This window comes from Cheilinus undulatus, linkage group 16 (assembly GCF_018320785.1).
Source record: "Cheilinus undulatus linkage group 16, ASM1832078v1, whole genome shotgun sequence".
In the NCBI taxonomy this organism is placed as follows: Eukaryota; Metazoa; Chordata; class Actinopteri; order Labriformes; family Labridae; genus Cheilinus; species Cheilinus undulatus.
Genome location: NC_054880.1, coordinates 14,686,272 through 14,697,815, shown reverse-complemented (window position 1 = coordinate 14,697,815; position 11,544 = coordinate 14,686,272). Strand labels below are relative to the sequence as shown.

Below are 11,544 nucleotides of genomic sequence, written 5' to 3'. Positions count from 1 at the left end.
AAAAGGATTTTTCTAACACTTTGATGAATGTTTTTGGAAGAGGACATTTGTCGTTAAAGACAATATCAAAAGACTAAACTGATAGCAGAGGATTGAGGGATTTTATATTAACTCATGTTCATTATCAGTTTAATGGTTGTTAATAGTCAGAAAGCCTTAAATTTTTTTGTGATGACTTTAACACCAAGGGAAAAAATATAGTTCAGTATATTTATATAGCCCTGCAGTGTGCGAAATGTTTTTGTATTCATCATGTTCTCTTGGACGCTCGCTCACTTTGATTTGGATGTGAATGTTCAAACTTTCCTTTGTGCAATCAACTATAAATTACCACTATATTTTTTTACATTAAATCATAATGAACCATTCCATATTAATTAGAAATAAACCATAGGACACAAATTAAAAGATGTGGTCAAAATCCTTTATCAGCTTTAGAACAAGGGAAAAATATAAAATATGTACAAAAAGGTCATATTTGGCCTAAAGATGTGACTGTATGCTGATTTATGGAAACACAGGATGATTCAACAATGACAAAAATATAACGTACACAAAAATGTAAAAAAGGGATGGACTTGGAAAATAGAGGAAAAAAAGATTTGAGAAAGTAGACCACATGTAAGAGTGAAAACAGCACTAAAATGAAAAAGACCTGAGCAAAAGTCAACAGTAGGATAAAGCCTAAATGACTTTAACTCGTGCAGATGTGACAAAAGTAGTGAAATGACACATCTACACCACATTTAACAGTTCTCATTAGTTGGATGCTTTTCAGTGAATGTACTGTGTAGAAAGAAAACTATATCCAGTAAAAAATAACTAATGGCAAAACCAGTTTTTTTTTTTTTTCAGAACATTTGTGTGTGATAACTTATTTAAAACCCCACCTTTCAGATGTAAAAAAAAGAAGTGTGGCTCAAGTCACACTGACGATAAAAAGCTTCACAATAAAGTCTAAGAAGTAATGTACAAGACTACAGCAGATGGACGGGTCACTCTGACGTTCCACACAGAGTTGTGAGGCGATTCTGTCAAGAAAGAAAAAAAGTTGTTGAGACTAAAAACCTTCAAATTATTCACACAAATGCCAGAGGAATCTTAAAGCAAAAACAGGGCAAAAGAAGCACAGAGCTAAAGAAACGATAAACACCTGCAGCAGTCGAATGCTCCTTAGAGCCGTTTCATCCAGCAGAGACAGATCCACCGAGTCCATCTGACTGGCCAAAAGCTGAATGCTCTGTATCAACAACATCAAAAATAATTGGTTGGTAAACCAGCTTTTAGCATTAGATTAATACAAAGACTTTTATACTGTCCTAATAAACATTTATTTGAAAACGAAAGGCCAACACACAGGCATACAAAGAAAATCTTAAGTTCTTCTGTACCATAGTGACAGAATATTGTCAAGTTTGCAACAAGCATTTATAACCGCATGTATATTAGATGAGAAGTAATTACTGTATGTTGATTTAATTTCTGCTCATTGCCTGATATTCCGGCTTAATTTCTGACTTTAAAAAACATTCTCTTGTTAGATCTCTGAGCCCAGCCCACTGTCACTCACCTCTCCGTTACCGATGGGGACATTGATGACAATGTCTTCATTTCCACCAGCGATGGGAGAGCCATTGACTGAGATGCTGTAGACCCTCTCTTTGTGGCGGGGAACTCTCACAGCGGGGGTCTTAGGCAGCCTGAAATCAGAAGATAGTACATTGAGTGTTAGAAAACTCTAGACTGTGTGTAATGTCACTCTATATAGCAAAAGGAAACTCAAACTTTTCAACTCTACTGCAATTTAAGATCTGGGGGATGTGTGGGCAGAGTGGTTATCCACCAAGTTAGAATTCACATCTATGATTTTAGGTGTTCCTCAAGGACCCATGGTACATCAGTATTGCTATGAGGTTTATTCTCTGCTTTGTTTTTACTAGAGGAGACCCACTATGCCACAGATTTACAAGAGTTTCTGCAGCTCTGTCTTATTGTAACACATTGAACACTTTCAAAAGTGTAGTTTAACTTTATGTAGTGTGGACCACCACAGACAATTTTAAAGTGGTAAATACTCTATATGAGTTTAATTGAGACATTTAATTTTGGAGTGTATTTTACTTTATTACAGAGGTGTGACTTTACCTGAGCAACCTGGTTGGAGATCTATTCTCTTGTTGTTTTTGCCAATAAGGAAAGTTCATATTTACTGTACAACTCCTCAGCAGCTACTATCAGCTACTCAATACCTACAGTAAAATTTAAATGAAATGCCTTTTGCTTTTACTTGAGAAGATTTACAAGCCAGTACTTTTAGTTAAGTAAATTTTGACCAGAGTAACTGTACTTTTACTTGAGTACAATAATCATGTAACTTTTTCCATCTTTGGATTTTTACAGCCAAAAACATTGGTTTTAAAATATCGGCAGGAATTTTCATATGTGCCAATACCGGTATCATGCTCATAATGTCGTGCATCCCTAAGAAAAAACACATTTTTTTTTTGCAACAACTGTTCTTTAAATGAGTATTAAAATTAGTACAAATTCCGGCATTATAGCCAAAAGCAAGTTTGTAATACCTAATATCTGCTTACCTTGGGTCGAAGCGCGGTGTGATGAGAGGAGTCGGTCCCATCATCAGAGAAGAATCCAGTATACTCCTGGCAGGAGTGACCAGTGGCTTCCTGTTTGATCTAATTCAGAGATATCTAACTTTTAGTATGAAGATAATTGATGAAAAAAACAGAGATCGCCTGAATAATAGTGTTCTTACTTTCTGATGGACGTGTTCTGCTTGCTGACAGACAGTGCCTTTGTTCTCTTTGATGTAGTTGGAGGTTTCTTTGCTGCTCTTCCCTGATTTAGGAACAAACATTTAAACGAAATGAAGTAGCTGCATAGGAGCGCTATATCAAGAAAAGGCTCTAATATTTGTGATCACTAATGTTTTTTACCCTTTTGTATATATTTGAATAGAAATAAGCCGTTACCTTTCTTGTGGTGCTGGGGGTGTTTTCATCCTCTGAACTGGACTTGGATCCAACTTTCTTCTTCGACACTGTGAGTTGAATGTCAGATAAATGTAATGAAATACACTTTAAGATTAAATTACATTTCCAAACTTCATTTTTAACTGTATTAAAACATTTGGTCCTTTGTTCCACAGCAGTCTTTTTAGTAGACTTGAAAGGGTGACAAATATTTGGAAAGAAAAACAAAAGCTTCATGTCACATACCTTTCTTGACTGACTTCAGAAGGGCTGCATGGTCCTCAGCAGCCACCACACTCTCAGCAATCGCAGCCTTTTCTTCTGTCTGAAAAAGTGACATTAATGCAAGCCATGTTTATGATACCACAAGGTAACCCTGTAAATCAGTACAAATGATCTGAGACGGACCAACAATCAACTCACTTTTGTGTTATCCACCTCTGGTGACTTGGGTTTCTCAGGCTCTGTAGAGCAATGGGTTAAAAAACATTCATTAATGATAAGGTTTCATTTTTGCAACTATAAACAAGATGTCTGAACTCACTCAGAACAGAACAGAAATGTATAAAAATTCAGCCCATTAAAAATACATAGCCATGCTTTTAAGGAAACTAGCAAAGAGTAGTGAAGAACTCTCTGCCAACTTGGCAAACTTCTCAAATCAATGCTTATGGATTTTAGATTTTCATCTGACCAATCTAAGATAAACTGTATGGACTTACTGAAGTGTTCCATCCACGGCGTTTGCCTGATGGCGCTTGGGAGCTTAATGAGTGCCATGTTGTAACTGTTGTCGACATCTTTCAGCAGCTGGTTGATCTTCTCTTTCATACATATGACTCTGGTTTCCACTGCAAAAACACATCAAGGCTGTTTGTTTACACATGTGCACTTCTGAAAATCTGTAGAAAGTTTCACACGTGCTACCCCTGGAATCTCCCCGAGGTGGTTATTCACACATCTCACAGAGGAGACCATTATTTGTCCGATTAAGACTCATTTCAAGGCACAACATTTAGACCCTTGTGACATTTCAGATTAAATATGGATGTCGCAGAGGTGTGCCGGCTTTGAAGGTAGCACAGTAGGGGAGAGCCAGCAAGGTAGAGAAGCCCTGCATGTGCAATCCACAGATTTTCCACAATTCACCAACATGGGCAGCAGGATATGTTGTAAAAAAGGTAATGCAGACATCACAGCAGAGTCTGAGGCTGTTAATGAAACAGCAAAGGAGGAAATACTAGCAGTCAAGAAACATACAAGTACAAGTACACATTAATGTGCACATATATTGCCAATCACAGTATATGAACATAATCAAACCCTTTCACTTGCTTGCAGGGAATTTTATTGAAAATGTGCTAATCTCTGTAAGTTTTAAGAGGTTTTGTGAATATGAAGGCACCTGAAGCGCTTCTTATGCCTGTATGTAAGATTACAGAAGGTGACAGTTCATGGACTAGGTAAAGGTACTTCCACATTAAGACTTTTTTAGACATTAAACTTGTCATCGCATGATGATGCATCCTTTGCTATTGTAAACTAATATAATAGAAGCAGGATTGCAGATCCGCCTGTTGTCAGTATCATCTTGGGGATGAAAGTACGACATGGGCCACAGCATGGCTGCACAATTTGGCAATAATGTGCATTTGTGATTGTACTGGATAATACTGCAATTATGATAATGCTATATTTCATCAATGGTATGATGAGTCTACTTGCTTGGTTGTCAAGGAAAATGCAGAAAATAACGATAGTTTTGAAGTGTGTATTTCTCAACTAGAAGCATTTAAACATTAAGTTGCACAAAACATACAAGGCCTACATTTTTACAGCAATGCTTTCAAAATACCTTTATATTTTCCCAAACATAAGAGGTTTTCCTGTTTTGAAAATAAAGGGTACTTCTAAAAAGTGCAATAGTGGCTAATGTAATCTTAAAAGCCTTTCTCCAGCCATTTTTGTAAACCTTTCAAGTACAATACTAATGGCAGCCTTTTATGAGATAACTGCAGAGCCTGGTATCTTGATCGCAGCTGTGCACTAAGCCATAGTGTCCTATACATTAGATTTTAGTGGGGGAAAATTTAATCTAACATTTGTTCTCGTGTTGGGCCTGTATATGTAGGTATATAAAGGTGTGTGCCTATGTAGATGTTCAAGCATGTGCATACATTTGTGTAGGTATATATCAATTTATACATATTTATTTCTCTGTTGTATCTGTACTTTTCTCTCACTGGTGTTTGTTTCTATTTTTTGCATTTTCTTTTCTTCAGTGTACAGCGCTTTGGTCAGCTACTACTATTTTTAAATGTGCCACAGAAATAGTTTTGATGTAATTTTGATTTGATTATTTACCCAGTAATATACATAAACTACTTTAACATTTTTTAAATATACTAAGAAATAACACATTCATTGTGTCTGTTTTTAGCTGTGGATGACTGAATATTGTGTGCTTTAACATGAATAAAACATAGACAATAAGTGCAATAAAAACTGCTTATTTCTATATTATTTAACATACAGCGTTTTACATTACAGGTTACTGACAAAAAAGCACTTTTGTGTTTTCTTTTTGGTAATGTGCAATAAAACAGCGCTTTAACAGCCATTTCAGCTGGACTGTAAAACACATACATGATTATTGCAGCTAATTTGTTTTACAATGAATAATCAAAAATAAATCTATTTATAATTCCAGTGTTTGTGTAATTCTTGCTGAGTAAAAATATACAGTTTTAATATCATAGCTATTACCTAGGCATACTAAAACGTGCAATGAGTAACCTGCAGCAAACCTAACAGGTTTAAGGTCTGTGTTATTTCTTACTGAGTGCATTAACAAAAGAATATTACTTGCCGTGTCAACTAAGCAGCTAAATGTAAAGTATATTTACCTTCGCTGTCGAAATCCTGCAGAAAAGCTTCAAGCTTGGCCGTCCTTGGGTTGTTTTTCCGTTTGTTCGTAGTTCTTTTCCTGGGAGCCATTTCTGCCTGGAAAGCAGCGAAATAACGTCTACTTACCAGCGTAAGATCACTAGATAGCTTTACAAACCGTTATTTTCACATGGAAAATAATCTACAAAGGACGGTGCTGTCTACAGATGGATTTAACTTCCATTCATTTTAGTAACGTTTAAGGGTTAGCAGCAAAAGCTAACGTCACTAACTTGGCAAGCTAGCTGGTTAGCAACACGACTACTTTACTCTTAGGAAGAAACTAAACTCGGGGTATTTACCATTTCAGTCAGAAACAGAAAATATAATTCAAAAAAATCTGAATAATAATGTTACATGTGGTAATAATGGCTAGATAAATGGTTATTTACCGAATGGTATTTCCTGCCTCCGACCCTCAACTTTTCCGTCGACCACAAAGCCGATTTCAAACCTTCGCGCGGGGCGGGACCATGACTGAAATCAGCCAATCAGTGGTCGTGGTTGCATTGCGTCACGCAAAATACTCTCTAACCTATCCTAGCAGCAAACGTCAGTGTTTACATCAGTAAAGCGGAAGTGACTCCAAGCAACATGGTAGAAATGTGATGTTTTCAGCAGCTGATGCTATCAATATTCTGGAGACTTTGTGGGATATTTTAAGAGAATGATATCCATCATAACGGACTTGTGAAATTCACCTCTAAAATCCTATTATTGCCTTATCTCTGCTTTGATTCCGTGGTGAATGGATGTTTAAAAGCGCCCAAAATGTCCAAACCTGCACTCCTTTCTCTTCATCAAGCACTTAGGAAAAGTTTTCAGAGTCTGGAAAACAACCAGCGGATCTGGAGGAGCGCGTTGTCCGAGTGCAGCCCTCTCATTGAGTCTCTCGGGAATCTGGTAGAGCAGTCGAGAGCTCTTTCTAATGTCCAACTCTCCAACACACCTCTGAGAGACTTTCCTGATCTGGAGGAGAGGCTGCGGTTCAAACTTCTGCAAGCTACGGATACTGTACTCTTCAAACTCAACGAGAAGATGTGAGTAATTGGAAAATTAGTACAAAAATAACATCATGTGATGTGATTGATTTATAGCTACTCAACAGCAGCAGGCATGTGGTGGTGGTGGGGTTATTTTCTCCCACTTACTTGGGATAGTAGGACCTGAACAGTTGTTGGGAGTCTTTGGTCAGACAGACAGAAATGGTATTAGTCATTGAGAGGTACAGTGGAGTCATTCTGATGCTGGACCACAAGAACTGGTTAAGGGAAAACATCAACTAAATTTACACTAAATGTTCTAAATTAACCGGACTTTTTCCTTTAAAATATACAAACAAATTCTCTGAAATTTCAAAGAAACTGCCTAAGATATCTGTGGAAATCCTTAAACATGTTACTAAAGTATGATATAAACAGTACCCCAAAATTTCTGCAAATATTTCCAAAAAGTTTCAGTGAAACTTTATCATAAAGCCTTCCCTAACTCTGTCATAAAGCCCAAAGATTCTGACAAAAATGACCCCCCATATATTCCATGTCATGTGTGGAAAATTTTCAAGCGAATTCCCCTGAAAATGTCTTATCAAATTCCAAAAAAAATTACAAATAATTTCCCCCAAATTCCTTTCAAAGCTGCAATCCCTGCAGTTTTCACCAGAAAAAGAAACTTGTTGTAAATGGTAGTAGGAATCAGAATATGCAAGTAGGAATTTTACTGTCTGTTTATAGTTGCAATTTATATCAAACTACACTGAAATGCAAAAAAATACCTTTATAAATAAAAACTTGGAGGTAAGCTGGAGTAGCTTTGATTACAGCCATCCACTTTTCAGACATGTTTATTTATCTACAATTTTAAGCTATCTACATACCTGTTGCTCCCCAGGTCCTCTCTTCAGTCCGTCAGAGACTCAATCAGTAACCAGGTCTCTGCAGTCCTCCAGCTTTACGAGCAGAACTCAGACAGTCTGGATCTGATCACTGTGACCGAGCGCTCAGCCACTGCCCCATCAGTCTCTGACATGCTGGGGTGGCTGCAGGATGCCGAGCGTCACTATCGGCAGCAGTATCCTTTCTGTTCATGTTCACATCAGGTTTTGTTTGTGTTACGTTCTGGGACTTTCTTTCCTTAACTGTGGTGTTTAGATTTCTGAGGAGGAAGACTCTGCTGCAGACACTCAGAGCTGATGACCTCTCTTTGATGGAAGCAGCTCCCAAAAGATGGAAATCCATGGAGTCTCCCAGTGCGGAAGCCAGAATCACTGGTAAGGAAGACAAATATGATGTTTCCAACCTCAGGCTTATGCTTCTAACGTACTTCCTAACTGGCCCATAATTCATCATGAGATACAAGCAGTTCATAGCAGATGATATTTAAACATATATATGCTTTTGGTGTTTGGCAAGAATCACTTTTCTTCTCATGGATAAAAAAACACTATGACTTTGTGACATGACTTGATAATAACAAAATCAATAATACAGGATCAGGAGAATCAGGCCAATGTTTACAAATCAATAATTAAGTTTAAATTGAATTTTTGACTCTGAAGATAATAGATATAGATGAAAATATGTTATATACTAGTATATATTTGATTTTTTTTGTTGCCCCCCCCCCCCCTTTTTTTGGACTTATAAAATAAATGATGACTTATAAATCAACCCAAAAGAACTGTCATTAGTGTTGAGGAATCATTCACATAGTCATTGACATAATTTGAACTGATGCCAGTTTATTAAGCGGATGTTTCAGTACAAGCTAAAGCACAGTGTTAACTAGATCTACAGTATAATGGCAGTCACTTTTATTAGCTATCATTGTCAGTAGTGAGGGACATTTAAATATATGATCCTAAAAATCTGGAGGTAAACTGTCATTTTCCCTTTCTTCTTTCAGATACTCTCTGCAAAGTGTCCTTTTTTGTTGCGGCCCAATAACAAGAGGAACATAAGTGGCCCTCTGAGCAGCTCTGACTCTGACTGACTTTCATTCGTGAAAAAGGAGCTTTATCTTAAAAGGAGTATTAAGGACACCGTCACCGATACCTCAGATGGACACTTTTCCTATGGATGCTTGAAAAATTACCAGATTTATCACATAAATGTCCCAAGAGATAATAAATAAAAGCATGGCAGAGGATGTCAGCATCTTTTCACCTCTGATAGATGACGGTGAAATTTGTTGTTGGGAAAAGTGACAAACCAGAGATCAACCAGCACACACGTGAATAAAGAAGGTAGCAAACACCTTTACAGAAGTATATTTTACAAACTTTTATTTCACACTTTGAATGTAGGCACACTCATTGAAGGCTTTATGTGACACATCGAGGTAATGACACAGTCAGAGAATAACTGCTTATGTAATCACTGCAATCTTCACAACACAAGCCATCATAGAAGCCATCATCCCTTTGTTGTGAGCAGACATTAAAGGCAAGAGGCTTTCTTCAGGCTTTTCTAAAAAAAATCACAGTGGAGTAAAAGCACAGATCGGAAAAAAGGAGTGGGCAAAGCCACCCTTTTGATATCCCAATTACAGCAATTTGTTCGTGTCATCTTGTGTTAAACCAACCTCAGGCCCAGGATATGCAGGTAGCAATGTGATCCTAGGCCAGCAGGGACCAGGAAGGGACACTATGGTGCTTTTGCATGAATTCAGGCAACTGGCCCTAGTGTAAGGACACCCTAAAAAATCTGAGCTCCCCTGGGACGTACATGAAAAGTGATACATCAATGTCCAAGTAAAGAATTAATTTAATTGCATTTAGAGATAAATATCACTCTTTCAATACAAGCTTATTTCCCCTTAAATATAGGCCTACACAGACTTGTTTTTACATAAAACACCATAATATAAGCTACCCAATAAGTTTTTTTTATCATAACTTGGTTGAAATGTGCAAATTTTATTTTGACATCTTAAAAGGAAATACAGCCACGCACCCTAGAGACTCAAACCCCAGACTGGGACACAAGACAGTCTGGCTGCAGACAGCAGATCTTAGATGACCCTCCTTGCAGACTACTACTGTGAGATGCCACCATTATCAGGATGGAAATACATGCTAAATCTTAAAAATATAATCGGATTAAACTTCTAGGTTAGGGTTAAGGCAAGGTTTGAGGTAACAGTAAGGCTACCTAAAGTTAAAAGTCAAAAACCTGACCACTTACAGGAAAATAACCTTGTCCTTCATAAAAACACTATAATGTAGCTAAAGCTAACAAAGCTATGTTACCTAGGTAGATAACATAGCTACATAGCTTATGTAGCCAAATCTAAAGCTAATGAAGCTACATTAGCTATGTAAGCTATGTAGGTAATGTAAGTACATAGCTAAATCTAAAGCTTACAAAGCTACATTAGCTATGTAGTTTATGTAGCTTTCATAACAAACATAGCTTAAGCTAAAGCAAACAAAGCTACTAAAGCTACAAGGTAACATAGCTTAGTGCTAACATAGCTAAATCTAAAGCTTATAAAATTAATGAAACTGACAAAGTAGGCTCCATAAGTATTATAGTTATGTAGCTAAATCTAAAACCAAGGTTAGCTTCATAAGCAACATAGGGAATGTAGCTACATAAATAACAAAGCTAAAGCAAACAAAGCTGCATTTGTTACCTGGGAGTGAGCTATGTCTACTAATGCTAGGCCATTTTCAAAGAAGTTACACTAACAGCTCATAGCTACATTGGCTTTAGCTAAAGCTAACAAAGCTAAAACAAGCCACTGTGAACATACCTATTTCTAAAACAGGTATATGCATAATTGAATCCTGGATTAGACATCTGACAAATTTCCTGGCATTTTCTATTTGTTGTTTAGTTTGTAATGTTTGCACTGCGGTTATTTCATGTCTGAGACAAGCAGACTGCAGCCAGACGCCTCTCTGCTAAGGACCAATAGTATGCTTTGCGTCACTTTGAAATTAAAATGTAAAATTAGACCATAATTTAACACTGAACCTGTTTTAAATTAGCCTTATTTAGTCTTTGTTTAAAAAAATCATTACTTAAAGTAATATTTAGTTTTTGTTTTTCTCTTTTCAAAGTTTTATTCTGATTTTGTAGACAAAAAAACCTCAAAAGCAGCCAAGTCTAGTTTTAGTGAACAAGAAGTGACTACATTTTAAATGTAACAACCTGAGATTTGAGTCTTTCCATCTCCTTACAAAATCAAACCTACTTTTCTCAGTTTGTTAGCTTGTTATTGTTCTGTCTTCAACATAGAAGAAAGGTTATCAAATAACACATTTAGCCCTATTTTAGTCAACAAATGAATATTAAAGAAGACTCAATATCTCAAATAAGAGTAAACTCTTAGCTTGTCGGGAAAATGTATTTGCAGGAAAAAATATCAGAAGGGGGTCCTTGTTATCAGACTTTTTGTGCAGCCTGTGGAGTCACCCCAGGCAGGTAAACACAAGCTGTGTCTCATTTTTGGGGTAGCGTCCTCTAAAGGATTCAGTCTTTGTTGCTTACCACTCAGGCTGATTTGGGACAATACAGTCTGGTCCACAGAGGATTCTCTGTTGAGACCTCTTTGCACGTTTTTTTAATATTGGTACTAATAGTTATCAGATCCAGTTCAC

General features: G+C 36.9%; 2 protein-coding genes across 2 annotated transcripts; one reads left to right on the top strand and one right to left on the bottom strand.

Annotated features, from left to right (window-relative positions):
- Positions 1 to 410: 410 nt before the first annotated feature.
- Positions 411 to 6,457, bottom strand: cdca8 (cell division cycle associated 8). The gene is made up of 11 exons (XM_041809427.1): positions 6,332 to 6,457; positions 5,900 to 5,996; positions 3,716 to 3,844; positions 3,417 to 3,457; positions 3,240 to 3,318; positions 2,994 to 3,061; positions 2,777 to 2,859; positions 2,598 to 2,696; positions 1,571 to 1,700; positions 1,154 to 1,240; positions 411 to 1,031 (listed from the first exon to the last, which is right to left on the bottom strand). The coding sequence occupies exons 2-11, from the start codon at positions 5,988 to 5,990 to the stop codon at positions 996 to 998; spliced, it is 843 nt and encodes a 280-aa protein (XP_041665361.1). The 5' UTR covers positions 5,991 to 5,996; positions 6,332 to 6,457; the 3' UTR covers positions 411 to 995.
- Positions 6,458 to 6,518: 61 nt separating this feature from the next.
- c19h1orf109 (c19h1orf109 homolog (H. sapiens)) lies at positions 6,519 to 9,086 on the top strand. Its single transcript, XM_041809517.1, has 4 exons — positions 6,519 to 6,979; positions 7,830 to 8,009; positions 8,090 to 8,208; positions 8,844 to 9,086. The coding sequence occupies exons 1-4, from the start codon at positions 6,711 to 6,713 to the stop codon at positions 8,882 to 8,884; spliced, it is 609 nt and encodes a 202-aa protein (XP_041665451.1). The 5' UTR covers positions 6,519 to 6,710; the 3' UTR covers positions 8,885 to 9,086.
- The last annotated feature ends 2,458 nt before the right edge of the window (positions 9,087 to 11,544 follow it).

Coding starts and splice junctions, on each gene's coding strand:
- cdca8 (XM_041809427.1), bottom strand. CDS start 5,990: ATGGCTCCCAGGAAAAGAACTACGAACAAACGGAAAAACAACCCAAGG. Junction 3,319..3,416: donor CAGAGGTGGATAACACAAAA/GTGAGTTGATTG, acceptor TCACTTTTTCAG/ACAGAAGAAAAGGCTGCGAT. Junction 1,701..2,597: donor ACACCGCGCTTCGACCCAAG/GTAAGCAGATAT, acceptor TTCTGATTTCAG/GCTGCCTAAGACCCCCGCTG.
- c19h1orf109 (XM_041809517.1), top strand. CDS start 6,711: ATGTCCAAACCTGCACTCCTTTCTCTTCATCAAGCACTTAGGAAAAGT. Junction 6,980..7,829: donor TTCAAACTCAACGAGAAGAT/GTGAGTAATTGG, acceptor GTTGCTCCCCAG/GTCCTCTCTTCAGTCCGTCA. Junction 8,209..8,843: donor TGCGGAAGCCAGAATCACTG/GTAAGGAAGACA, acceptor TTCTTCTTTCAG/ATACTCTCTGCAAAGTGTCC.